Source organism: Ranitomeya variabilis, chromosome 6 (assembly GCF_051348905.1).
Source record: "Ranitomeya variabilis isolate aRanVar5 chromosome 6, aRanVar5.hap1, whole genome shotgun sequence".
Classification (NCBI taxonomy): Eukaryota; Metazoa; Chordata; class Amphibia; order Anura; family Dendrobatidae; genus Ranitomeya; species Ranitomeya variabilis.
In genome coordinates, this window is record NC_135237.1 from 143,232,332 (window position 1) to 143,259,836 (window position 27,505).

The following is a 27,505-nucleotide window of genomic DNA, read 5'->3' on the forward strand; positions in this document are numbered from 1 at the left end:
GACTGAGCCACCACCATGTTTCCCTGTTGGGATTGTGTTGGGCAGCTGATGAGCAGTGCCTAGTTTTCAACACACATACCACTTAGGCCATGTTCACACTTTGCGGTTTTTACCGCGGAACCGCGGCGATTTTGATGCTGCGGGTCCGCAGCAGTTTCCATTGCATTTACATTTACATGTAAACCCTATGGAAACCGCAAACCGCTGTGCACATGCTGCGGGAAAAAACGCGCAGAAACGCAGCGGTTTACAACCCGCAGCATGTCACTTCTTTGTGCAGAATCGCTGCGATTCTGCACACATAGAAATGCATTGAACCGCTTACTTCCCGCATGGGGCTGTGCCCACGTTGCGGGAAGTAAGCGGATAATGTGCGGGTGGTACCCGGGGTGGAGGAGAGGAGACTCTCCTCCAGGCCCTGGGAACCATATTTGGGGTAAAAAAAAGAATTAAAATAAAAAATCATGTTATACTCACCTCTCAGCGCTGCACTCTGCCAGCCGGTCAGAGTTGCTGTGCGAACAGGACCTGCGGTGACGTCGCGGTCACATGACCGTGACGTCACGAAGGGTCCTTCTCGCACATCATCTTTGGAACCGGACCGCCGGGTGCAGCGCCGAGGAGATCGAGACGTCAGAGGGTGAGCATATAAACTTTTTTTTTATTTTAACATTACTATTGATGCTGCATATTACTGCATATGCAGCATCAATAGTATAGGAGTAATCCCGCAGCGGAAACCGCGGAACAAACCGCGATAAATCTGCAGGGATAACCGCAGCGGTTTTGCCCCACAGATTTATCAAATCCGCTGCAGGAGAACCCGCAGTGGTCACCCGCAAAGTGTGAACATGGCCTTAGAATTATCACCAAAAAGGTCTATCTTTGTCTCAACAGACCAGAGAATCTTATTTATCATAGTCTGGGAGTCCTTCATGTGTTTTTTTAGCAAATTCTATGCGGGCTTTCATATGTCTTGCACTGAGGAGATGCTTCTGTTGGGCCCCACTGCCATAAAGGCCCATGTAACGCTCGTGCCAAGACTGGTTGGCATGGGCGTTGGGGAATGTGGCCTGACCAGACTACCCTGGAAGGGGCGTAACTCAGTAGCTTCCTAGGTGTTCGCTGGAGCCTCTGATGGTGAGGTCAGACTAATGCGGCAGGTAGCTACCAGGTACCACTCCAGGGTGGTGTCTGGCTGGGGATGCTGATCCCACCAGGGGACAGGACACAGGCAGGCACGGCTGTGACACTGGCTGGCGGATGGGTACAACAGAGGCCTTGACGGGCAGGCGGGCTTGACGGAGACACAGGCACGTGGGCACAGCTGGCACACTGGCAGGTCAAACGGACAGGGCTGATACTCTGGTAGGAAGTTTTATACATGCGGGTGTATGGAAACAAGTAAGAACCTCTTCAAACTGGAGGGTATATGGGAACAGGTAGGGACCTTTTTGGGCTGGTGAATATAAAGGAACAGGTAGAGACCTGTGCGGCAAGTTGCAGAACGGAGATAGAGGAAGACCACAAGAGCGGAAGCAATGCAGAACCACAGGAGGCGGAGTTAAGAGCAGGAGGCGAAGCCAAGAACAGATACGCAGGAGGCAGAGCCAAGAACAGAAACGTAGCTAAGAGCAGAGAAAGAGAAGACAGCACTAAGAGCAGAGAAGAGGAAGGCAGAGCTAAGAGCAGAGAAGAGGAAGGCGGAGCTAAGAGCAGAGACGGAGAAGGCAGAGAAGAAGGTGGAGCTATGGGCGGAACCACTGGAGGCAGAGCCAAGAGCAGAGACGCTGGTGGCGGAGACGCTGGAGGCGGAGCCAAGAGCGGAGATGCTGGGGGCAGAGCCAAGATCAGAACTGCAGGAGGCAACGCCAAGAGCCAGAACCGCAGGAGGCAAAGCCAAGAGCCAGGAGGCAGGGAGCCATAGGTTGTAGCGAGCAAAGCAGAGAAGCACAGAGCCACAGGTTGTGGCGAGCAAAGCAGGGAAGCACAGAGCCACGGATAGTGGTGAATATGGCAGAGAGGTGCAAAGCCACTGGTTGTGGCAAGCAGAGCAAAGAGTTGCAGGGCCACTGGTAGTGGCAAACAGAGCAGAGAGATAAGGCAGAGGTACACACAGCAGAGTTTGAATGGTAAACAAACAAAGAAGGAACAGGAACGGACATAGACCAGAGTACAGACAGGAACGGACATGGATACACAAACAGAACACTGATAAAGGCCTGCGTATTGCAGCCCACAGAGACAGAACATGACCTGGCAGCTCAGTAGCAAATACTAACTGAGGGAAATAGTTTGCTCAGGCGTCCTCCAATGGGTGAGGAAGCCTTAAGTATCAGTGGCCTCTAGGCAATTGGCCAGGGACACCATAGGGGGATGCACACAGTCTCAATAAGAATCCGGATTTGCCAGTGCCGCCCCCCTATGCACACAGCCAGGAAGTGTACACAGAGCAAGCTGCCATGAAGAACACAGCATGGAGACGGCAGCAGACAGATCTCACAGCATGGCACAGGGAGAGTGAGTTGATGTATCAGGCAGGTGGGGGATGGAAGGCCATGAGGTGATGCCGGCAGGGTTGTTACAGCCCAACTAGTGAAGGGCTGAAGTGACTTTGTGGAACTTTCTCCCGTCTCCCTACTGCCTCTCTGGAGGTCAGCCACAGTGATCTTTGGGTTCTTCTTTACCTCTCTCACCAAGGCTCTTCTCCCACGATTGCTCAGTTTGGCTGGATGGCCAGGTCTTGGAAAACTTCTGGTGGTCCTAAACTTCTTCTATTTAAAGGGAACCTGACAGCAGATTTTGCCGTTGTAAGATGCGGCCACTGCCTTTCAGGGCTTATCTACAGCCTTCTATAATTCTGTACATAAGCCCCCTGTCTGACCTGCAAGTGAAGAAAAATAAGTTTTATTATACTCACCGTGGGGGGCGGTCTGGTCTGATGGGTGTCCCAGGTCTGGGTCCGGCTCCTCCCATCTTCTTGCAACGCCTCCCTCCTGCTTCTTCTTTGCTCCCCAGCATCGGCGGTCCTGCACAGGCGTACTTCTCTGTCCTCTTGAGGGCAGAGTAAAGTACTGCAGTGCGCAGGCGCTGGGCCTGTCTGACCTTTCCCAGTGCCTGCGCACTGCAGCACTTTACTATGCCCTCAACAGGGTAGATAAGTATGCCTGCGCAGGAGCGAGATGCCGGGGAGCGATGAAGAAGCAGGAGGGTGGCGTCTCAAGAAGATAGGAGGTGTTGGACCCGGACTCGTGACACCCATCGGACCGGACTGCCCCCCCCTCCGGGTGAGTATAATAAAATTTATTTTTCGTCACTTGCAGGTCGGACCAGGGGCTTATCGACAGAATTATAGAATACTGTAGATAAGCCCTGAAAAGGGGTGGCCGCATCTTATCGCGGCATAATCTGCTGGCACGTTCCCTTTAAGGATTATGGAGGCCACTGTGCTCTTAGGAACCTTAAGTACTGCAGAAATACTGTTGTAACCTTGGCCATATCTGTGCCTTGCCACAATTCTGTCTCTGATCTCCTTGGCCAGTTCCTTTGACCTCATGATTCTCATTTGGTCTGACATGCACTGTGAGCTGTGAGGTCTATAGACAGGTGTGTGCCTTTCCAAATCAAGTCCTATCAGTCTAATTAAACACAGTTGGACTCCGAAACGTTGGCTTAATTTGAATGTCTGTCATTCAAGTTTGCATATAAACTTTTGTTTAGGCTGCTTTCACACTAGCGTTGGTACGGGGCCGTTGCGCTGCGTTGGCCCGACGTCCTGATGCATACTGTGAAAAAAATGCCCGACGTGGGCAGCGGAAGCACTCTTACGACGCTTCCGCTGCCCCATTGCAAGGTCCGGGGAGGAGGGGGCGGCCTGCTCCCTCATGTTAGAGGAGTTACGGATACCGCGCCTCTATCCCCCGTAACATTATGAAAGGCTTGTCTCCCCTGATGAACCGAGCCAAGGGAAATGCGTTGGGAGCCACACTTTTGGGGATGTTATAATCGGGGTCCTCAATTTGTCCTAAGGATCCGGGTATTGTATGGATGTTTTCTAAAAGCCTCCCCCGGGATTCACGGACATTCTAGAGCCCTATGAATGCTTCTTGAAAAAAAACAGCAACGCTGGGTGAGATCGTTCTGTTATTTACTATATCTATAAAATAGAGGTATTTCTGTGGCCTGTGAGCTACAAGGTGTTGTTTTGGCCTTTGGGCTCTTTTTCTGTGATAGAGCACAATCTTGAAGCTATTGTGATATACACCTACTTGTTTGAAAGGAGGGGTGTTATGTGGAATTTTAAACGGTGTGATTTATTTTTGGTGTGTTGTTATTTGTCATTTGTTTTTTCATAGACCGACTGGATATTTATACCCAACGGTATTTTAGTGGGATCTATTAAAGGTTAATTTTTAATGTTTGAGACCTGTACATTTTCCTTGCTGCTATGCACTGCGTCGAAATGCGTCGCTAATAAAAGTCTATGGAGAAAAAATGCATCCTGCGGGCAACTTTGCAGGATGCATTTTTTCTCCACAACGACACATTGCGACATGCAGTGCCCGACGCTAGTGTGAAAGTAGCCTTACTTGCAACTTGGAATGCGGAAGTTTATACTTCCTGTCATACTTCAGAGCACACGCTTCACTCATACAGTTGAGCGACACCTATTATCTATTAGAATAACAAATCTGTCATACTTATAAAGATTTATTCACACAACGCAGTTACGTTTTGAGTTCCTGTCGCATCAATTTTGTAACAATCAAGGTACAAATAGACAATCATAATGTTTGAATATCCCTTTAAGAAGTTAATAAGAACAGAATTATGGATGAGACTTCACTTTAAGCTTTAGAGTTCATCATTTGTCCATCCATAGTATAAAGTAAACTATACCTAATTGAATCCAAAGCATTACAAAGGAGAAGTAAATATACTGTTTAAACTTTGCCTAAAACATTCCATCTTGGTGTGATTTACACATTCTGTGTTCTTTTTTTATCTGTCCTATTTATTTATTTTTTTTATTAGCAGGTGAAAATTACTTATGACACATTTTACTTTACACTTCTATGCTCCAAAATATTCAGTGTGAATGTTCTCAAGATGCGGAAAACATGACAGTAATTTCAGAAATATGCTTTTATTTTCTAGGCTCAGAAGACTGGGCAAGATGGAGACACTCACACAGCCGAGGAGCTTCTCATTGTGAATAAACCTCTAACAGATTTAATCAGTTTACTTGTTCAGCTGGTAAGTTGTTCTAATTGCAAATGTTACCAAACTCTATAGTTGTATTCCGCACATGCAGCAATTAAAACAAGTAAAGGGGAAAAAAAGTTGTTTTATATTTTCACATTTTGCAGTTGAATCGTGGTTTGTGCCAAATTTTTGTAGAAACATGGCAGTGTTTTATAAACATTTTGAAAGGTAGCTATCAATGCAGCCTATTACTAAAGTAAGCCATGTTCAGAAATGTGGCATATAAACTTTAAAGAAAGATGTGCCGTCATCCTGTATGCTGTATTTGACATTGGATGTGGAAAAATGCCAGACATCATCAAGTCATCACCTGAAGCCCAACAGATAAGTTGCATTTGTCCTTTTAATTAGCATTGACTTCTCCATAATACTTATTGGGCAATGGATAGTTGTATACACAGCATGCCCGTACATGTTTAACTCTGTGGCATTTCAGAGAAAACCACAGTTTTAATAGCCGCCAGGAACTGAGGCGCATGGGAGACTAGTCGGACAAGCAGGTTCCCATACTTTCCTTGAGTGACAGATCACACCTTATATTCACATGCAAGGAGGCTGGTCAGTCACTGGCAGTGTCCTGGGAGAAGGTCCCGGGGACCCACCTGTCTACTACGTTTTTACCTGAAACGCTGCAATGTTTGAGAGTTGAATTTATATGGCTGAAATCATGCAGCCAGTGTCTGCTACTTGCAGCCTGTGCATCGGGCAACATGTGTCAGCTGTCAGGTTCCCTTTAATCCTGTACCAAGTAAACTTCGTAATAGATAGAGTATCTTTAATTTCTAAAAAATAATGCTTGCTTAGGGTAAAAGTCTGAAAATTATCTTTCGTAAATATCATGCCTCACATGGTTGACTTTTTTTTTAGAATTGTGGTGCGTTTAGATTAGTTGGTTTTATTATTATACAAGTGCCAGAGTTTTAAAGTGAAGGGAGTTAGTTGATTTTTTTAATGTACTTTTTTTCTTGCCACTCGTCCAAATGTTTCCCAAAACAAAGTGATTACACATAAATCTCTTTTCTTAATTATGTGTATTACTCATTTTTCCCGCAAGTCACCTCTCATTAAAATGCTCATTTTCTTTTTTTTATTTAACGTTTTTACAAAATGGATAGTTTAAATTCAGCGTAGGTGACCTTTTAAAGATGTCACTCTTAATCACCTTGCTTTGTTGTGATTTTGGCGATTTAGCTGTATTTCTCATTTAAAAAAAAATTCACGCTCTAGAGATGACATAAATGTACTTGCTTTCAGCTTAATCTACTGTATCTCACCTTGGGACAAAGGTGATTTTCAAGCCATAGCCTCTGTTGTGTAACATGAACATAGGCAATGTACATTACTGCCTCAGAGATATATCTTAGTACAAATTTTGTAGAATAACAAGCAGCGGACAGTGTTTTCTAATGTTACAGTGCACAATCCCTGCATGTGTTGCGGGTGTCGGACAGCCGTGAAACATGCAGCCGTGGCGGCTCAAGCACACCTTATCCTAGCACGCTCGCTCATTACTATTGGGGGCCCTTTTTGTGTAGTTTAAGTAACATTTTATGTATACTAGAATGAAGAGCTTAACCTCTTAAAAAGTTAATTATGAAAATGGTTAATAAAAAATGTTCTTTGTTTTTCTTTTATTGTGTGTTCTTTTATTTAAACTAAAGCCTCTTGTGTATTAATAGTACATACTCTATAATGTATCTGTGACTTTCTTCTAAAAGACTGTAACTTGTATATCCTGGATTTACTTCTTATAGCCAGGATAGACAGGACAGAAAAACCTTGACATTGCTGGATATATACAAGTTATGGTCAGAATTCAGTGAATAGTCTTGTTTAGCAGACAAATCATGGCTTGGCACAGGACTAGTGCAGACAGTGCAGTGACAGATTACAGCTCACAGCCTTTAGCTCTTCCCATCATTATTTTAAATTAATCTAAGGTCCAGTGCTGTGACAAATGAATTGGACATGGAAAAGATTTGAGTTGATACAACTGCTTCACATTAGAAAATAATAGCGAACTTGAATTGAAGTAATGCCTTAAAGCAAAAGGTAACCTAAGTTTTAATTGATTTATAGCAATCAGTCGTAACACTAAAAACCACCTTCATATATTGTATCGATGCCGTTCATTCCATCAAGATATTACCACCAAATCCTTTACATCTTGAAAGTTCAGTGGATTGGGCTTGTTTTTCTACCATAGACCACAAATGACCAACTGGATACGCAGGATGACTCAGGAATGCTGTCTTTTTAAACCTCTCACTGGTTTATTAAAAATTGTGCCTAAACCAGTGCAGAGTTGGCAAAAGGAAACACTGCCTTTCAACACCTCTGTCAACACATAGTGGGCTGGAGGAAACTTCGGTGACTGACAGCGATTTCTGTATGCACATTTATACAAAGACAGCTGACAATCACTAATAGCACCACCCACTGAGCTGAATATCCCAGAAGGAGCAGATGTTTAAATGATTAAATCACAGATCACAGTGAATCTTTTTTCATTAAAACCATATATCAGTTTACTCAGCTTCCCCTGCTTCATAACATGGTGCTTGCAGATTGGACTGGTTTTCATAGTGCTAGACCCCCTTTAGCCACTTTACCCCCAAAGGTGGTTTGCACGTTAATGACTAGGCCAATTTTTATAATTCTGACCACTGTCACTTTATAAGGTAATAACTCTGGAATGCTTCAACGGATCCCGGTGATTCTGAGACTTTGTTTCTTGACATATTGTACTTCATAATAGCGGTAAAATTTATTTGGTATGACTTGCGTTTAATTGTGGAAAAAAAATTTCCGCAATTTTCCTACTTTGAATTTATATACCATTAAAAATGGACCCCAAAATTTGTTGTGCAACTTCTCCTGAGTACGTCGATACCCAATATGAGTGAGAAAACTACTGTTTGGGCGCACGGCAGGGCTCGGAAGGGAAGGAGCGTCATTTGACTTTTTGAAGGTAAAATTTCCTGGAATCATTAGTGAACGTCATGTCCCATTTGGAGAGCCCCTGATGTGCCTAAACAGTGGAAACCCCCACAAGTGACCCCATTTTGGAAACTAAACCCCTCAAGAAATGTATTTAGATGCGTGGTGAGCACCTTGAACCCCCCGATGCTTAACAGAAGTTTATAACATTGTGCCATGAAAATGAGATCACATTTTCCTCGATATTCAAGAAGGGTGTTTGTAGCAGTGGGTTTGCGATACAGACTAGTGAGAAGGGAACACTCTTTCACAATGATATTCAAGTCCAAAAAGGTCACTGAAACAGAAGAGATGGTATAAGTCAAAAATATATTAATGGAGTTCCTATTGAGGAAATCCAAGAATTAAAGGCATTCTTCCTGTGTACCAGACCAAACAAAGAAAACGTCATCTATAAGGCATTGCCAATAACGCACCATCTCTCTGAACCATCTGGAGGGATACACAATGATAGATTCTCACCAACCAAAAAATAGGTTGGCAAATGCCAGGGTACAACGGGCCCCCATGGCGACTCCAGATATCTGTAAATAAAAAGATCTGTCAAACTAAAAGCAATTACAGTATGTTTAAGAACAAAATCCAAGAGGTCGATAACAAAGGAATCATGCATCCTGTCCAAATTACTTTGCTGGTCAAAGAAAAACAAAATAGCTCTAATACCATCCTTTTGATTGATGTTTGAGTACAATGACTCAACATCACAAGTCACTAATAGTGCCTCATAGGGAAGAGTGATTTCACGACAAATATTAATAAAATTATATGAATCCCAGAAAAATGATGGCAGCTGCTTGACCATGGGTTGTAAAAAATGATCAACGTAGATACAGGCCTTCTCAAAGAGACTACCAATCTTGGCCACGATGGGGAGACCCGGAGGTTTGGTGAGGTCTTTATGCACCTTAGGAAGCATGTAAAATGTAGAAATAACTGGATGTTTGAACCCATATAAATTTCAATTCATTGTTGTTGATGACACCCAAATCAAAGGCCCTATCAGTTAGAGCTCTGAGTTTTGCAGAAAACAGTCCAGTGTGGGGTCAGATGGGAGTTGACGGTAGAACCTCTGGCCCCTAAGCTGCCTGTGCACCTCCTCCAAATAAAGTTCATGTGGCCGTGAAAATAATAAATAAATAATAAAATCACATTTTCCTCACAAAATGTTTTTAGCCTCAAATTTTGCATTTTCATAAGGGTAACAGGAGAAATTGCACTACAAATTTTACTGTGCAATTTCTCCTGGGTACGCAAATGCCCCATATGAGGGAGAAAACTACTGTTTGGTTTCATGGCTGGGCTTGGAAGGGGAGGAGCGTCATTTGACTTTTTGAATGTAAAATTTACTGGAATCATTAGCAGATGTCATGTCCAATTTGAAGAGCCCCTGATGTGTCAAAACATTGGAAACCCCCCCACAAGTGACTCCATTTTGGAAACTAGACCCTTGAAGGAATTTATTTAGCTGCATGGTAAGCACCTTGACCACACAGGTGATTCACAGAAGTTTATAATGTTGAGCTGGGAAAATAATAAAATCACATTTTCTTCACAAAAAAGTTATTTTAGCCCCAAGTATTTTAGCCCCCCATGTAATCGCAAAATATTTTTCATGCACAGTGCAAAGCTCAGAAGTCAAGGAGCGCCAGATTTTACTGTTACGGTTTGCAAGTGCCATGACCCACTGGGAGAGCCCATGAGGTGCTAAAACAGCAAAACCCCACCCATATGTGACCCCATTTTACAAACTACACCTCTCAATAAATTCATCTAGGGGTGCAGTGATCATATTAACACCACAGGTGTGTCACAACATTTTATACCATTGAGCAGTGAAGAAAAAATAACTACATTTTTACCATCAAACTTTAGTTTTAGCCCCAAAAGTAGGCAAAATGGCACCAAAATTTGTCCCACAATTTCTACTGAATGTGGCATTACCTCATATATGGCTGTGCAGTACTACTTAGCCATACGGAGAGACTCAGGAGGAATGGAGCGCTATTTGCCACCTGGAGCGCAGATTTTCCTAGAAGAGTTTGCAAACTCCATATACAGAGCCCTTCATTGCTAGAAGAGCAGAATCCCCCCACAAGTGACCCCATTTTGGACATTATACCACTTTGGGAATTTATCCATAGGTGTAGTGCTGAATTTGACTCCATTGGTATTTTGCAACACCAAAAAGTCATCCTTCACACAATATCAAGTAAAAACCATAAATACTTTATTAACAATACATATAAAAACAGTGATGAATAAAATCCACAATACAGGAACAAGAAGGTGGGCTATCCAGGAGAACCACTCTCAAATATAGTAAAAACTAAATGTTAATACATAACATATGTGCCAAGTGACCATATACATATATGCAAAGAGAGATCTAAGTAGAAAATTATAAGGTAAATACAATATAAAGTAAATACAAAGTGTATATAGTGTTACCTATAGAGCGCTCCTGGAGACCCACCACACCCGACGCGCGTTTCGCAGTGAAATGCTTCGTCCTTGGACGAAGCATTTCACTGCGAAACGCGCGTCGGGTGTGGTGGGTCTCCAGGAGCGCTCTATAGGTAACACTATATACACTTTGTATTTACTTTATATTGTATTTACCTTATAATTTTCTACTTAGATCTCTATTTGCATATATGTATATGGTCACTTGGCACATATGTTATGTATTAGCATTTAGTTTTTACTATATTTGAGAGTGGTTCTCCTGGATAGCCCACCTTCTTGTTCCTGTATTGTGGATTTTATTCATCACTGTTTTTATATGTATTGTTAATAAAGTATTTATGGTTTTTACTTGATATTGTGTGAAGGATGACTTTTTGGTGTTGCATAGCTATTCATTCCCTTCATGGTGTTTGTATAGGATACATATAGGTGTTTTTTTTTTTTTTTCCATTGGTATTTTGCAGAAACAAGCATCAATGAATGTTGCTGAATGAAAATTGCAAACTGTTGTTGTGGTGACCAGTACGCTGTAGTGACCAGTATGTTGCAGTCATCAGTACATTATGCCATCCCGTACTTCTGGGGGCATGCACCCTTAAGTTAGTCGGGCTCTCATCGTTTCAGGAAATGCCAATTTGTGGTTTAGGTACACTGTGGGGCTCGGAAGGGAAGGGGGCATTTGGATTTGGGAGCACATAATTTATTTTGGAGGGTTATGAAGCCATTACACTTTTCCAGAGAATATGTGGGGCCCATTATACTGTATGGAGCACTATATGGGGCCATTATACTGTATAGATCACTGTGTTGGGCCATTATACTGTATAGAGCACTATGTGGGGCCATTATACTGTATAGATCACTATGTGGGGCCCATTATACTGTATTTAGCACTTTATGGGGCCCATTATACTGTATAGAACACTATGTGGGACCATTATAATGTAAAAAAGGTCATGCAGGGCCCCGTTATACTGTATGGAGGAATATGTGGGCCCATTTTACTGTATGGAGCACTTTTTTGTGGCAGTTATACTGTATAGAGGGCTGTGTGGGGATTACAGTTGGAGAATCATACTGTGAAGGGGTCACTATTATTTGTTGGAGGGAATGAGGGGGGTACAGTATGGTCACCATACCGTGCGTGTGTAGGAAGGCACTTTTTTGGCATTATACTTTATTATCTGTATTATTCAAGGTTTTTTGATACTTTATTATACGGTAAATTTAAATTTGGCCATTAGGCCATAAGCTTTTTGCTGTTCTTACATAACAAATTGTATTATTCTAATATTTTAATCTAAGATCTATTATTTAAAATATACTTTGTTCGACTAGCAACCCCTTTAAGTTTGTTTCCATATGAAAAAACTCATCATTATATTTGATAATGAGGAAAAACTTTCTCAATTGTAGGAACTTTTTTTTTAAAATGTAAAGGTTGGTCTGCAACTTTGTCCAAGCTTTTAACTTAAGCCCCATGTGTATTTGAGTTTGACATCCCTTGTTTAGTATGTGTTTTATCTTGCTCGAGTGCTCGGTTCACAGCTATACTGCTCAGTATTGCTGTGTAATGTTCCCTATGATGAACATGTGCTACAACAAGATAACAGAGCAGGAATCCATCATATCTGTGTGTGCAGTGTATAGCAGACATCATAATAGCTAGTCTATACCCTGCATTGACCCTGCAGAGACGGAAACTCATACAAATATAGGTAACAATTAAAATATGTGATACTTGCTTATACTTAAATATCACCTATAGTGACAGGTACACTCTATAATTAGGGGATCAAAATCCAATTGAGAAACGGACAATTATTATGTCCTTGGGATAAAGCATCTATATAGTTATAATGTTAAAAAAAAACTAAATATTTGTTAGCAATATCTAGAATATTAAAATAATTACCCAAATCTATGTAGTTACAATGTATAAGAAACAATTTGTAAAGACCAATATACACATTAGATGGCTGTAAGTCGAATGATGCATTGGCCGCCAGCTATCTTGGTATACTGTTCTATGTACTAGAGTGCTTGTTCGACAGAGGACTCCTGTGTTCTCTATGAAAGAGCTGTGGTGGCTTATCTCTGGGAGAAGGAAAGAATCAACAGTTCTAAATCGGTCATGCAGGATCCTTAAACCCCTGACAATCAATTGTCCGGGCCTCAATACACAATGGGCCGGTGGCTGAACCCATCGATGTCAGCAGGTTCAGCCGACATTAGTTTCATGTGTATGGGAACTTTAAGCGTAGTCTGAGATTTTACACGTCAGTAACTTAGTTTAGGTTATTTTTCCGTTTCCCTACAAAATTGCAGTTTGAAATCTGTCTTTGAGGAATAAAGGTCCAACTACACTTCAAGATTATTGTGAACAATTGGGGCACTCTAAGCAGGATGCCGATCATCCAACAAACAAGAACAATCGGTCGTCTGGTAAATGATCTTTTGTGCTACACAAAAGATTGTGTTTCTCTCTGCGCATTACAGGATGCGTGTTGCCAAGAACAATGGCAGTATATGTGCATGGAATAATATATTACAGAATGTTCAGTACACATCATTAAAAGCTGTTTTTGTGTGTAAACAACCTATTAAAGTAATGCTGTTCACCAAAAGGTGTTGATGTTTGGACATCACTTAATGTCGCCAATGTTCATGTAAACGCGTAGTAAAGATTTGTCCCACAAACAAGTAATTAATAGATCTAGGAATAAAAATAAGTTTCAAAATTAGATGTGTTAAAAAAACACAATGTTCCTGCTTTAAGCTAGTCAAATAAATGTGTTCCTGCTGTGCACTGTGTAACGTCCGCATTTGACAGTACAGGGACATGGTCTGATCCTACCACATCCAGAGGTGTGTACCCGGGGCAAGAATTCAGTTTGGTTCCCCCTACAACACATATGCAATTTGCACATTTGGCCACGTGCCGACGACCTGCTTGCCCTAATTGAATGTTCAGTGAGAAACTGAGAAAAGCAGGAAGAAAAGCTAGATGTCACTTGACCTTTAAGTATGAAAATTGCATACGAGTGAAGAAATCATGTGACGACTGCTGAATGCTGACAGTGAGTATGTTACACACCGTTAGCATTGGCATGCTACAGGGCTTCATTTTAGAATTATAGGGTGCTTCTACGTTTGAGGGGAAAATCTGCAGTCACTATAGGTGGCTGCAGGCTTCTGAATTCTCACAGTGCATGCACAGCACTCTTTTAGGATTCTCCCTTGCTCAAGAATGTGATTTGTATACTTCTGGCCACATTCCAACTAGAAGTGTCTGGGCTCGCTCTATTCATTTTCATTGAGTGAGGCCACTCATGTCTAGTCAGCACACAACCACATGTATGCAAATGGCATTAGAGAATCCTGACAGTGTGCAGTGCGCACTGTGAGAGTTCAGAAGTCTACAGTCACATAGAATGACTACAGACTCTTCAAAGACTTATACAACCTCTTTAATGCTCCTAACATAAATAAAAACATGAGACTTAGTCAGTATCACAAAAAAATTTTTTTACATCCAGGTACCTAATAGATGACGTTGTCTCTGGAGTCATTTTCTTTGTTTTCTTCATCTTGTCCAGACGCCATGATGAGTTTTCTCATCCACAGCTCGTCTCTGCAGACTTCAATCTTCTCAGGTTTTGTGCAGCACATCCCCACGTAATACCCTTAAAGATACTAATGCCATTATAATGCTCCTGAATAAAAATATAAAAATATCTGCCCTATGCTGAGCCCCTGAATAAATAATTGCTCTTCACTATATTTCCTGCACAAAATATAACCCACACACTGTCCCTCTTATGGTACATGCCTTCCATACTTGGCCCCCTCTTCACACTGGGTTCCCCCTATAGGGGCCCAGTCTCTATACATACTATGCCCCCTCATCACACTCCCCCTCCTTGATGTAATGTCCCCTCTTGGCTGTGCCTTTGCACTGTTCCCCCATGCTACCCCTCACACCACTCAGTCTCTATTCTGTGCCCACTCATACTTTTCTTCCCCCATAGTGTCTCTTGTACAAGTCCCCTCAATTGCCTCCTCACATGCTTCCTCCAACCTCCTCATACATTTACCCTCTCACTTGCCATATTGCCTCTTAACACATCCCTCTGACTCCCCATACTGTTAGCACCCTTCACCCTCGCTCCCCATACTGTGTCCGCATACATTTTCCCTTTGTTCCTCATACTGTGTCCGTACCCATACCGTAACTCACAATATTGTCTGCACCCATCCTCTCATACATGCCCCCATCTCACCCTTCCTCCTCATATTGTGTCTTCAAATTTCTCCCGCTCCCCATATTGTTTCTGCCCCTGTCCCTGTGTTTGCTCTCCAAACTTGTGTCCTCAAATCATCCCGGTTACACTAAATACCCCATCACAGTAAATCTCTCCCAGCCCCATCAAAGTAAATCTCCCCCACCCACAGTAAATACATCCACACACAATAAATACATCCCCCACACATTAAATACTCACACACAGTAAATATCTCCCCACACAAAGTAAATACCCCCCATGCACAGTAAATACCCCCTAGCAGTAGAAACCACCTAGCTTCGTTACACTAAATCTCCCCCTCCCCCCATCTTCGGTGTTTTCGGCGAATGGCATCAGCAGCGTGATCACCTGACCTGTTTATGCTGCTGATGTTGCTCTGAACCAGCAGTCATAGCTCCAATTGTACTTGAGTACATCGGGAGCCGGCGCGCTGCAGCCACCAAGGGAGACTCTTCGGACCGCCGCATTAGACTGCACCGGCGATCGCAGATGATTCTTTCAGTGAGGTAAAACATTTATTTGCCTGTTGCATCAGGAATGAGCGTTTCTATTCTGCTGTGTTTCCAGCTCTTTGAGATCACCATAAATCAAGTCAGCGCCATATGAGCTCAGCAGTAGCCAGAGTTTCTACCTCACTGTCTTGATTTATGATGAGCTCAAAGGACTAGAGATGCAGCAGAAACCCTCACTCATGTTTCAAAGGGAATAGCTGCCATACTGAAGACTAATGTGGGTCTTATTAAAGGGAACCTGTCACCCCCAAAATTGAAGGTGAGCTAAGCCCACCAGCATCAGGGGCTTATCTACAGCACTCTGCAAAGTACTGCAGTGGGCAGGCGCCGGGAAACGTCAGAGAGGCCCGGTACCTGTGCACTGCAGTAATTTGCTCTGCCCTCAACAGGGCAGACAGTACGCGTGTGCCGGAGCCACAGCGTGAATACAAGAAAAGGACGTCATCGTAAGAAGATGGGAGGCCCCGGACGGGACCGTGACGCCTATCGGACCAGAACTGGACCGCGACCGCCCCTGGGTGAGTATAATCTAACCTCTTTTTCTCATCTTTCAGGATACATCGGGGGCTTATCTACAGCATTACAGAATTCGATTTTGGGGGTGACAGGTTCCCTTTAATGGCAAAACCAAAAATACATGTGAATCAGTAAATCACAAGTAAAAGCTAAGATCCAAATGAACTATCAACCATCTACTTTTTAAGGCCTTTTTTAGCAATGTGACTTCCCTTTGTGTGATGAGAAAATAATTTTAAGATAGAATGACAGTAATAAAACAGGTTTTCTTTAAATCCCAAAATTTGAACATTGAAGTTTGACAGATACTACCTGTACAAATCTTCTGAAAGAAATAGAAGTATTTGGTACGCCCCACTGGGTAGTTATCCATTTGTTAGTTTCACCAAGCCATTTATCAATAATTAAAACAGCAGTGTATTTCCACATACTCTGTTGAAGAAATTAAAGCTCCAACATTGGCTTGAAGTCTCACTCATTAGACCATAAAACTTGACAGCTCTGAACTTTAGTGTTATTAGTTAATGAACGCTATTACCACTGATCTCCTTTCATCTGACTTGTATTATTAGCACTAAAGTCACATAAAAGCTTTCCATGTTGAAGCTTATATTTTCAGCTTTAAGTCTGGACAAAGTTTAATGACTGTGGGGGCTTTAACATTTAACTGGACAAGGCCTACTTTTCTATTCTTTTTGTTATAAGAAACACTTCGGTTTAATCATATTAGTATAGGGTTTTTGGTACCTAATCAACGTTATTTAATATTTCAGCATGCCTCATTTGTCTTTGAATTGATTTCTGCTTTAAAGGTTGTGTGGTCATTAATTAGTTTATAGAAGCTTTCCCGGTGGCAGATTTTTCTTGCACTTCATGAACTGATGCTTATAAGACAATTTTGTTATCGGTATTACTATGTAAATACTTTTATAGTAAAGAAATCTTTATTATTATACATGATTAAATAGTTGCTCATTAGAATTGGATATCCTGCTCAGGAAGGCCCTCTTTTTCCGTAGGCCATGGCTATCAGCTCTGAAGAAGCTTCAGCATTCATTTAAGATAAGGTACTGACTTCTCTTAGGCACTATGTAAGGCTTAAAGCCGAACACCAGTTTTCTGGATAACAGTTCCTTATTACCTGGAGCATGTAGAATATTGTATATATCCTATCCTTGATTGTGAGTTGATGAAATAAATAAATGACATTGTCAGCCTCTACCTACTAGCTCTATAGAGGAGATCGTGCTGACACCTAAGTTTAAGGTATTTGGTGCAAACTCTAGTGGTATTTTAAATCTACTGTTTGCATCCATGACTGATGGTGTGAAGAGAAGTCTGAAGTTGTTGACCTCCTTCTCTGTGACTATTGTTATATAGCTATTGCTGAAAAATTAATTTCATAAACTGAATTGGTACAGCAATATGTTCACTCCCATAGGGCAACAATTTCTCAAAGTTACTGTCAATGTGTTCATTTGGCTGAAAGTTGGCTGTGCGCTTACACGTTTACAGCCTTATTCTCGACCCACCGTCGTCCTCTGGTCTCCGAATGACAGGTCACTCTTGCCTGAGTGACATGTCTCCCTGGCGCTGTTATTTCCTCTCTGGAGCACCGAGAGCGTAGTTAAGTCCTGATAATGTTTTGAGAGTCAAACTGTGCGAAAGAGCCTACCCAAGGTCTCTGGCAGGGGTGGCATGTCACTCATACAAGAGTGACCTGTAATTCAGTGACCAGAAGATGGCAGTGGGCTAGGAGAGAGGCAGGAGAGCTGTAAGTGCCTGGCCAAGCCCTCTGCACTTGCAGATCAATGACATAAAAATTGGAATAAAAAATGGAATAAAGGATTGAAAAATAAAGGCACAGAATTAATCTGCATTGCAGCGACCTAACACAAATTAGATAAATTAGGGGTACTAACACCTGCTGACAGGTTCCCTTTAATGTTTGAAGGTAAGAACTTTTAAATGTACTTTTAGAATTGCAAAAACCTTGTTCTGCTATTGAATCTCATAGTTCATCTAATTGAGCCTTTGTTTAAAACGACAGTTTGTGGTATGATGACCGGAGACATCGCAAGGCTATGACAGGCCATTATTGCACAGCCACGCTTAAGCAAATAAGACATTAAAGGGTTTTTCCCAAAATTCACTTCAGATATAATCTTGAAAAACTCCTTTAGCAGAACAAACATTGGAGGAGATTATTAAAAACTTGGCCATGGATTACTCATCCACTTTGCCCAGCACTCGTTTTGATAAATTCCTCTTACAATGTTTTAATAGAGATGATCTTTTTTCTAAAGACCGTACCAAAAACTGAAAAATCATTATATTCATTTAATAATTTGCAGCTATTTCTCATAGATCAATAATTTCCATGTACAAAATGACAGACACCACGGCATGCTCTGTATAGTATGTTCTATTTATTTTATTATGTAATCAACATGTTATTTTCAGTCTTTTAAGTTGTGTACATTGCAATATGTTGCAAAGTGCAATACTTTGATCTTCACAATTCAGATATCCACTTGCATAGCTTTGAAATTGATACATTGTTGCATCTAGGAAGTCTTCATTACAGTTTATTACACATGGTGCTGGGAAATGTTGTCAAACAAAGGATGAGTTGCATGTATGAGTGACAAGAGAGCCCAGCAGCATTTAGTAGTGAGCAGTGGACCACGGGCAAATATTGATTTCTTTAAAATTGCAACTGGAGTCAACTGGTTTATTAGTGTATGTCCTAAATGTATTATGTTCAAATAAGTAGTGAATTGCCTTCATTGTGCCCATTGTGCATGAATCTTTTACCCTGTAGCCAAATATTGATTGCACTATGCAGAACGATGACTCTGCTCTTTCTTGTTTTACATCAAGTAGGACAAAATTAAGAATTCTGATTGACATGCTGAAGTTGCTTTAAACCAAATATCACCTTTTTAACATGACTGTACTTGAAATTGTGTGAAATCCACGACAGACTACACTGTATCGCCCTCCAGGCTCCTTCCAGCAGTTCCTGGATCTTTTTGCCACCTGGCTTCCAAACTTTCTACCCTGTGAAATCTCCACTCTCATCCTGGGGGACTATAGCATTCCCATTGGTAATCCGCTCTCCCCATATGCCACTCATCTTTTATCTATACCTTCCTCCCTGCTCCTTTCACAGCTTACTAATTCTCTTAGGCATGAAGATGGAAATATGCTGGACCTGGTCTTCTCCCGACTCTGCTCAGTGTATGACTTAACTAACTCCCCTCTCCCACTGTCTGACCACAACCTTCTTTCATTCTCTGCAAGAACTGTCAACCCGCTCAGGACACCAACACTTTGCATACTTATAGAAATATATGTGCCATTAACACCCAAAAACTTATGAAGAATTTGCAGTCGTCATTGGCTCCAATCTCCTTCCTCTCATGTACTGCCTCTGCACTGAAACATTAAAATGAAACACTGCATAGTGCCCTGAATGAAGCTGCATCTCTTACACATAGAACAATTTGGCACAGATGGCGGTACCCCTGGAACATGCTGCAAACACATTGCAGTCATCATTGGCTCCAATCTCCTTCCTCTCATGTCCTGATTCTGCACTGAAAAATTAAAATGAAATACTGCAAACTGGCCTGGATGAAGCTGGCACACATTGCAGACACGTATTCTCCAGCTGTGCTTCTGGTGTGCCAAATGTCTGTGGGGAAATCCAATTTGGGCGAAGATTTCATCCATTATAAGTTTATACTTAAAACATACAACTCCACTCACCTAACTAACATATTTAATCTCTCTCCCTCATCTGGTATCTTGTCTTCCTTATTTAAAAACACCAGTACACATCCATTACTTAAAAAACCTTCCCTCCACCAGAACTGTCCCCCATCTTCCCTCATCCCTATATCCCTGGAACGCTTGATCTACTCCCATTTAAAGCGTTCTCTTTGATCACTCTTTTCTTGACCCTTTACAGTGTCGTTTCCGCGCTTTACACTCTACTGAAACTGCCATTACTAAAGTCTCTAATGATCTACTAACAGTTAAATCGAATAGTCACTACTCCCTGCTGATTCTTCTGGATCTCATTCGACGCTGTGGATCATCAACTCTTCCTTCCTATGTCCTGTGCTATCAGCCTCAAGAACACTGTTCTCTTCCATCTCCCTGACCTCTCTTTCACTGTTTATTTTGCTGCCTCTTCTTCCTCTCCTCTTTCCCTTACTGTCGGGGTTCCTCAAGGTTCAGTCATAGGTCCCCTCATTTTCTCCTTATACACTGCCCCTACTGGACAAATAATCAGTAGATTCCGTTTTCAGTGCCATCTACAGTGCCATGCGAAAGTATTCAGCTCCCTGGAACTTTTCAACCTTTTCCCACATATCATGCTTCAGCTGTCCCTGCTGAAGAAAAGCAGGCCCATACCATGATGCTGCCACCACCATGTTTTAGAGTGGGGATAGTGTGTTCAGGTTGATGAGCGGTGTTGCCTTTACGCCAAACATATCGTTTGGCATTGTTGCCCAAAAGTTCAATTTTGGTTTCATCAGACCAGATCACCTTCTTCCACATGTTTGGTGTGTCTCCCAGGTGGCTTGTTGCAAACTTTAAACAACACTTTTTATGGATATCTTTGAGAAATGGCTTCCTTCTTGCCATTCTTCCATAAAGGCCATATTTGTGCAGTGTACGACTGATTGTTGTCCTGTGGACAGACTGTCCCACCTCAGCTGTAGATCTCTGCAGTTCATCCAGAGTGCTCATGGGCCTCTTGGCTGCATGTCTGATCAGTCTTCTCCTTGTTTGAGATGAAAGTTTAGAGGGACGGCCGGGACTTGGTAGATTTGCAGTGGTATGATACTCCTTCCATTTCAATATGATCGCTTGCACAGTGCTCCTTGGGATGTTTAAAGTTTTGGAAATCATTTTGTATCCAAATCCGGCTTTAAACTTCTCCACAACAGTATCACGGACCTGCCTATTGTGTTCCTTGGTCTTCATGATGCTCGCTGTGCTTCAAATAGAACCCTGAGACTATCACAGAGCAGGTGCATTTATGCAGAGACTTGATTACACACAGGTGGATTATATTTATCATCATTAAGCATTTAGGACAACATTGGATCATTCAGAGATCCACAATGAACTTCTAGATTGAGTTTGCTGCATTGAAAGTAAAGGCCCGAATAATATTGCACGCCCCACTTTTCCGTTTTTGAATTTCCACAAAAATTTAAAATATCCAATAAATTTTGTTCAACTTCACAATTGTGTTCCACTTGTTGTTTATTCATCAAAAATTTACATTTAGTATCTTTATGTTTGAAGCCAGGGAGCCGAATACTTTCGCAAGACACTGTATATACTGATGACACCCAATTTTACACATAGTCTCCTGACATCACCCCTGCATTACTTCAAAATAACAATGATTCTTTTTGCTGTCTCTAACATTATGTCTTCCCTCTATCTAAAATTGAATCTGTTAAAAACTTAGCTCCTTGTGTTTTCTCCCTCCACTAACCTACCTATGCCCTATATTGCTAATTCTGTGTGTGGTTCCACCATTACTCCCCGGCAACATGCCCACTGCCTTGGTGTAATTTGATTTAGATCTTTCCTTCAATCACTACATCCAATCACTTGCTCACTCATGTCACCTACACCTCAAAAACATCTCTAGAATTTGACCTTTTCTTAACTTTGACTCTGCAAAAGCTCTTACTGTTTATCTTATTCATTCTCGTCTGGACTAGTGCAACTCGCTACTAATCAGTCACCCACTCTTCCTATCACGGGGCAAAAATAGGAAGACAGGAGATTAGGAATCTGGGCCCCTGAACTGCCCCTCAGGCTAGGGGAAGCCCTGTCTTTCCTTAACTTGGGGGTACCCTTGAAGGTAGGAAGGCCCAAGTCACCGACCTGTCCCTGTCTCCTGTTAAACCCTGAACTAAACCCCCAACCCCCACCCCAGGAGGTGAACAGTGTAAACAGCACCACAAAGCAAATAAACAGGAATAAACAATATGGGAGTGAGGGGAACACAATACCAAAAGGTGAATGCACAAACTACAAAGTAACAAAACTCAGAACTTAGCTTGTGCACGCCGCTGAAGACTCCACAACACAGATAATACAGCAACTGAGCTCCAAACACCAGACTTGGCTGACACCAGGGAGCTGCTACTGCAAGGTTGGTCTCCTAAAAGGACCTGTATAACCAACAGTCAGCTGGTGCACCAGATGACCTTATAAAGGATGGTGGTAGTGGTCACAAACATCAGCTGACCCAGCAGCAATGCAATGCAATAACACCAGCGGCCACCGGGGGGAGAAAACTGCATTAACCCCCATGACCAGAAAGGAAAAAAGGTTTAAATCAGAGGGAAACCAGATCTGCCACAGATCCAAACATGGATCGTGACAGTACCCCCTTTCAATGAGTGGCCTCTGGACACTCAACATCAGACCTCACCAGACTTTCCTACGGTGAGGATGCCTCGATCCACCAGAGTTCACCTCGTCTGGCACCTGACTCTCAGGTTTCTGGCAAACGCGACCTGATGAAAATGCCAGCAACGTAGGCTCCAGAGGAGCCACAAATCTCCAGAGCGCCGACCTGGGGAATGAGTTGTGTACATGCATAACTGGGGGTAACTCCAACTGAAAAGTCCCTGGGCTGAGAATGGCCGACACCCGATATGGCCCAATCACCCTGGAACTCCAGGACCCAGTAGCACACTTCCACCTGATGTTTTTGGTGGACACCCATACGTACTCATTCACACACAGGTCCGGACCTGAACGTTTATTTCCATGCAAACGTTTGCCACAGGACGGAGAATTCTTTGAGGAATTGACAACAGAGGGGTCCCCCTGTGTCACTACACTCACACCCCCACAATGCTCCGAGGGAACTACCACCCTTATCTGACCCCTCCTCCTAAGAGGTCTCTGACCCACTGGGTTAACCTGTAGTGAGGGTAAAGTCTTGCCCCTAGTCCCTGGCAGCACCTCAGCTGCCCACACTGAAGGGGAAGGGGTAGGTTTTAGAAGAATGGCAGAGATCATAGCTCCCGGGCAGCAGTCCTTACACGACTGACCCCAGCTGACTACTTCCCTGGACCGCCAGTCTATGACCGGGTTATGTCTTTTCAACCAAGGGAGTCCTTAAACCACGGGAGTTGGTATGCCCTCCAAGACATAGCATGATAAAGACTCTTCATGACAAGCCCCTATACGCAAATGTATATTGTCTACGACTTGTTTAATGCTCCCCTGGCTGAGCGGAGCAGAGTCAATGTCCTGGATGCTTAAGGGTTTCGCTAACGTCCTACTCATCAGGCCATGGGTCTGGACAAAATGAGCATCCACCAAATTGACTCCTGCTCCACTGTCCACAAGCACCGGAATATTCTCAGTTACCCCACCAATAACCACCTCAGCAGGTAAGGTACACTGAGACGAAAGAATGGAGGAAATATACACACCCTGGTCGCCTCCCTCCACACGACCAGGGGGATGCGGCTCTTTAGATGGTGCAGGTACTTTGGCACGTGCTGGGCAGACATTGATAAAATGACCGGTCTGCCCACATTAGAAACATGCCCCCACTCCACGGCGAACCACAGGCAACCCAGTTTGGGAACCAACTCCTCCCACCTGCATGGGTTCATCCGCCTGCCCAGGTGTGTCCTCCTCCCTAGCAAGGACTATAGGGGGCACATTAGGAGTATGCCTCTCCCTCAAGCGTCTATCCACCCAGATGGCAAGGGACATAGCGGCCTCCAACGACCTGGGGGCTGCGTACTGCATCAGAGTATCTTGCAACCTAGGGGACAGACCCTGCACAAAATAGCGAACTCTGCTTCAGGAAAATGGCCGCCGCGATCTCCATCTGCGCACGCGCTGCATCCCGTGGCCATTTTCCTGAAGCCGCGGCCAGCAGAGCGCCGCTTCTGCGCACACGCGGCCAAAGGAAGATGGCCGCGCCCACCGATCACCAATGAAATACAGCACATCTTGCTCTTTTCACTCCCCTGTGACGTGGATTTGGGACCTTGGGCATGCGCACACCACTACGCCACCAACGGAAAACTAAGCAAGATCTGGGGGAAGACACCACGCCCTTTTGACCAGACCAGCCTGATTGACAGGCGAAAACAACTACTTTGGTAACGTATTTCGGCAGCATAGGTGGGGAATCGGGGTCCACAAAATACACTATTGCAATGCACAGCTCAGGCCCTATTTAACGGTATTTTTATCTCATACTGAAAAAACGGGGTGACAGGTTCCCTTTAACCCCTTCCCGACATGTGACGGAATAGTACTTCACATGTCGGGACCCCCGCTTTGATGTGTGCTCCGGCGGTGAGCGCACATCAAAGTCGCGACATGTCAGCTGTTTTTTACAGCTGACATGTGCGCGCAATAGCGGCGGGTGAAATCGCGATCACCCGCCGCTATTAACTAGTTAAATGCCGCTGTCAAACGCAGACAGCGGCATTTAACTACCGCATCCGGCCGTGCGGCCGGATATGAGCGCATCGCCGACCCCCGTCACATGATCGGGGGTCGGCGATGCTCCTCCATTGTAACCATAGAGGTCCTTGAGACCTCTATGGTTACTGATTGCCGGTGGCTGTGAGCGCCCCCCTGTGGTCGGCGCTCACAGCACACCTGCATTTTAGCTACATAACAGCGATCTGATGATCGCTGTTATGTAGCAGAGCCGATCGGGCTGTGCCTGCTTCTAGCCTCCCATGGAGGCTATAGAAGCATGGCAAAAGTAAAAAAAAAAAGTTTTTAAAAATGTGAAAAAAAAATATAAAAGTTTAAATCACCCCCCTTTCGCCCCAATCAAAATAAATCAATAAAAAAAAACCCAACCTACACATATTTGGTATCGCCGCGTTCAGAATCGCCCGATCTATCAATAAAAAAAAAGCATTAACCTGATCGCTAAATGGCGTAATGAGAAAAAAATTTGAAACGCCAGATTTACGTTTTTTTGGTCGCCACGACATGGCATTAAAATGCAATAACGGGTGATCAAAAGAACGTATCTACACCAAAATGCTATCATTAAAAACGCCAGCTCGGCACGCAAAAAATAAGCCCTCACCTGACCCCAGATCACGAAAAATGGAGACGCTACGAGTATCGGAAAATGGCGCAATTTTGTTTTGTTTTTTTGCAAAGTTTGGAATTTTTTTTCACCACTTAGGTGAAAAATAACCTAGTCATGTTAGGTGTCTATGAACTCGTAGTGACCTGTAGAATCATAATGGCAGGTCAGTTTTAGCATATAGTGAACCTAGCAAAATAGGCAAGCAAAAAACAAGTGTGGGATTGCACTTTTTTTGCAATTCCACTGCACTTGGAATTTTTTTCCCGTTTTCTAGTACACGACATGCTAAAACCAATGATGTCGTTCAAAAGTACAACTCGTCCCGCAAAAAATAAGCCCTCACATGGCCAAATTGACGGAAAAATAAAAAAGTTATGGCTCTGGGAAGGAGGGGAGCGAAAAACGAAAACGGAAAAATGGAAAAAGCTCCGTGGGTGAAGGGGTTAAATCAGAGGGAAACTAGATCTGCCACAGATCCAAACATGGATCGTGACACATCCTTTTCCAATCCATCCTGAATGCATCAGTCAGGATCATATTCTTTTCCAACCGCTACACCGATTCTTCTACCCTGTGTGAATTATTGCACTGATTACCCATCCAATTCAGAGTATAATATAAACATCACCCTCACCCACAAAGCTTTCCAGGGTTCAGCACCACCCTACATCTCCTCGCTCTTCTCAGTCTACTACCTTACCTGTTCCCTTCGTTCTGCTAATGACTTAAAACTAAAATCCTCAATAATCTGAATCTCACATTCCCATCTCTAAGTCTTCTTGTGTACTGCACCAATTCTTTTGAATTCACTGCCCAGGGACAATTCATTTCCAACATCCACAGTTTTAAGCGTGGCTTAAAAACACATTTCTTTAGACTGGCCTATTGCTTCCATTCACTTACCTAACCATGTTTTCCCCATACAAAATTTTCTTCAAAATCATGGCCCCACCAGGATCTGTTCACACCCTTCATGCACTTAATAGCCCTCTGTATCTGTACTTTACACATACTGGTTGGTGACCAGTTCGTGCAGCATTATGTACAAACCCTTTTTACTATATTATTTCAGGACTGTACAATATAAGAATATTTTACCATTAATCTTTTGTGTGTCTTCTATTTCCTCATAGAATGTAAGCTTGCGCGCTGGACCCTGACTCCTTTTGGTATCTGAGTTATGTGTTATTCTGCAATGTCTTTATTGTCTGTACAAGTCCCCTATAGTGTTGTAAAGTGCTGCGGAATGTGTTGGCGCTATAAAAATAAAAAATAATTTTATTATTCTTCTATACTCCAAATGCGCCCTGCAAAGTTCACAAAAATTTTGAGCAGATGGACTGAACTGCCACTGACTGCTTAACCGGTGAAGGCGTGCACAGAGGTTGCAGCCGCATGACTGCAACTCGATTCTAGATGATACATTCATTGATAACATTCAGAATTCATGTGCAATTGTTACCAGCCACCTCTCGTGTCTCCCTTTTCCCTCATAGTTTGTAAGCTTGCGAGCAGGGCCCTCACTCCTCTTGGTATCTGTTTTGAACTATGTTTATTGTTATGCTGTAATGTCTATTGTCTGTACATGTCCCCTCTATAATATAAAGTGCTGCGGAATATGTTGGTGCTATATAAATAAAATTATTACTATTATTATTACTTGTGTTAGACATTTGCACCTCCAATCCTGTTTTAGCATTCAAAACTGCACAAGAGATTTCAAATGTTTTTGTCTATTACTCAACAATGTATTTTATTTTCAATTTGTTTTTCTAATCAATTTTAAAAATACAAAAAAAAAACAAAAAAACGTAACATACGACCAAATATATTATGATCAAATAAGTCACGCAGGACTTAAACAAAACTTGTAATGATAACAATAATCATGCGGAAATATAAACAGGTCGCTGAACATTGCAGCTGCAAAAAAGAAACTACCTACATTTTAATATCAGCAAATATAAAATTATTAAGGTTCACCTGCTATGAAACAGAACAGTATTGCCATAAAATTCACATTGGTTACTGGGGCTGTTGAGGAATTTGCATTGGAATCTGAAACTTTGAGTTTTACTTCTGGGACCACATAATGCCACATTTTTAATGCCTAACGAGCATCATGCAACACCACAGTGTTCACCCTAAATAGAAAACAAACAGTATCGCTAGTTGTAATATTGATTACATTAAGTATAATGTGCCCCAAGTTACTTTTCAATATTTTTTTCCTGTATCTGGTGTCTTAAGAAACATGTACGAGTATATTTACTTTCTGTACCTATGACATGTTTGTTACTGCTTTC

At 42.7% G+C, this 27,505-nt stretch overlaps 1 protein-coding gene across 2 annotated transcripts in view; it reads left to right on the forward strand.

Annotated features, from left to right (window-relative positions):
• Nucleotides 1-27,505, forward strand: part of ULK4 (unc-51 like kinase 4) — a 1,043,381-nt gene that overhangs the window by 701,698 nt on the left and 314,178 nt on the right. For both annotated transcript variants that reach the window (XM_077269069.1, XM_077269068.1), the window contains exon 34: nt 5,158-5,256. In XM_077269069.1, the coding sequence (XP_077125184.1) occupies nt 5,158-5,256 (99 nt within the window). The remainder of the gene's footprint in view (nt 1-5,157; nt 5,257-27,505) is intronic.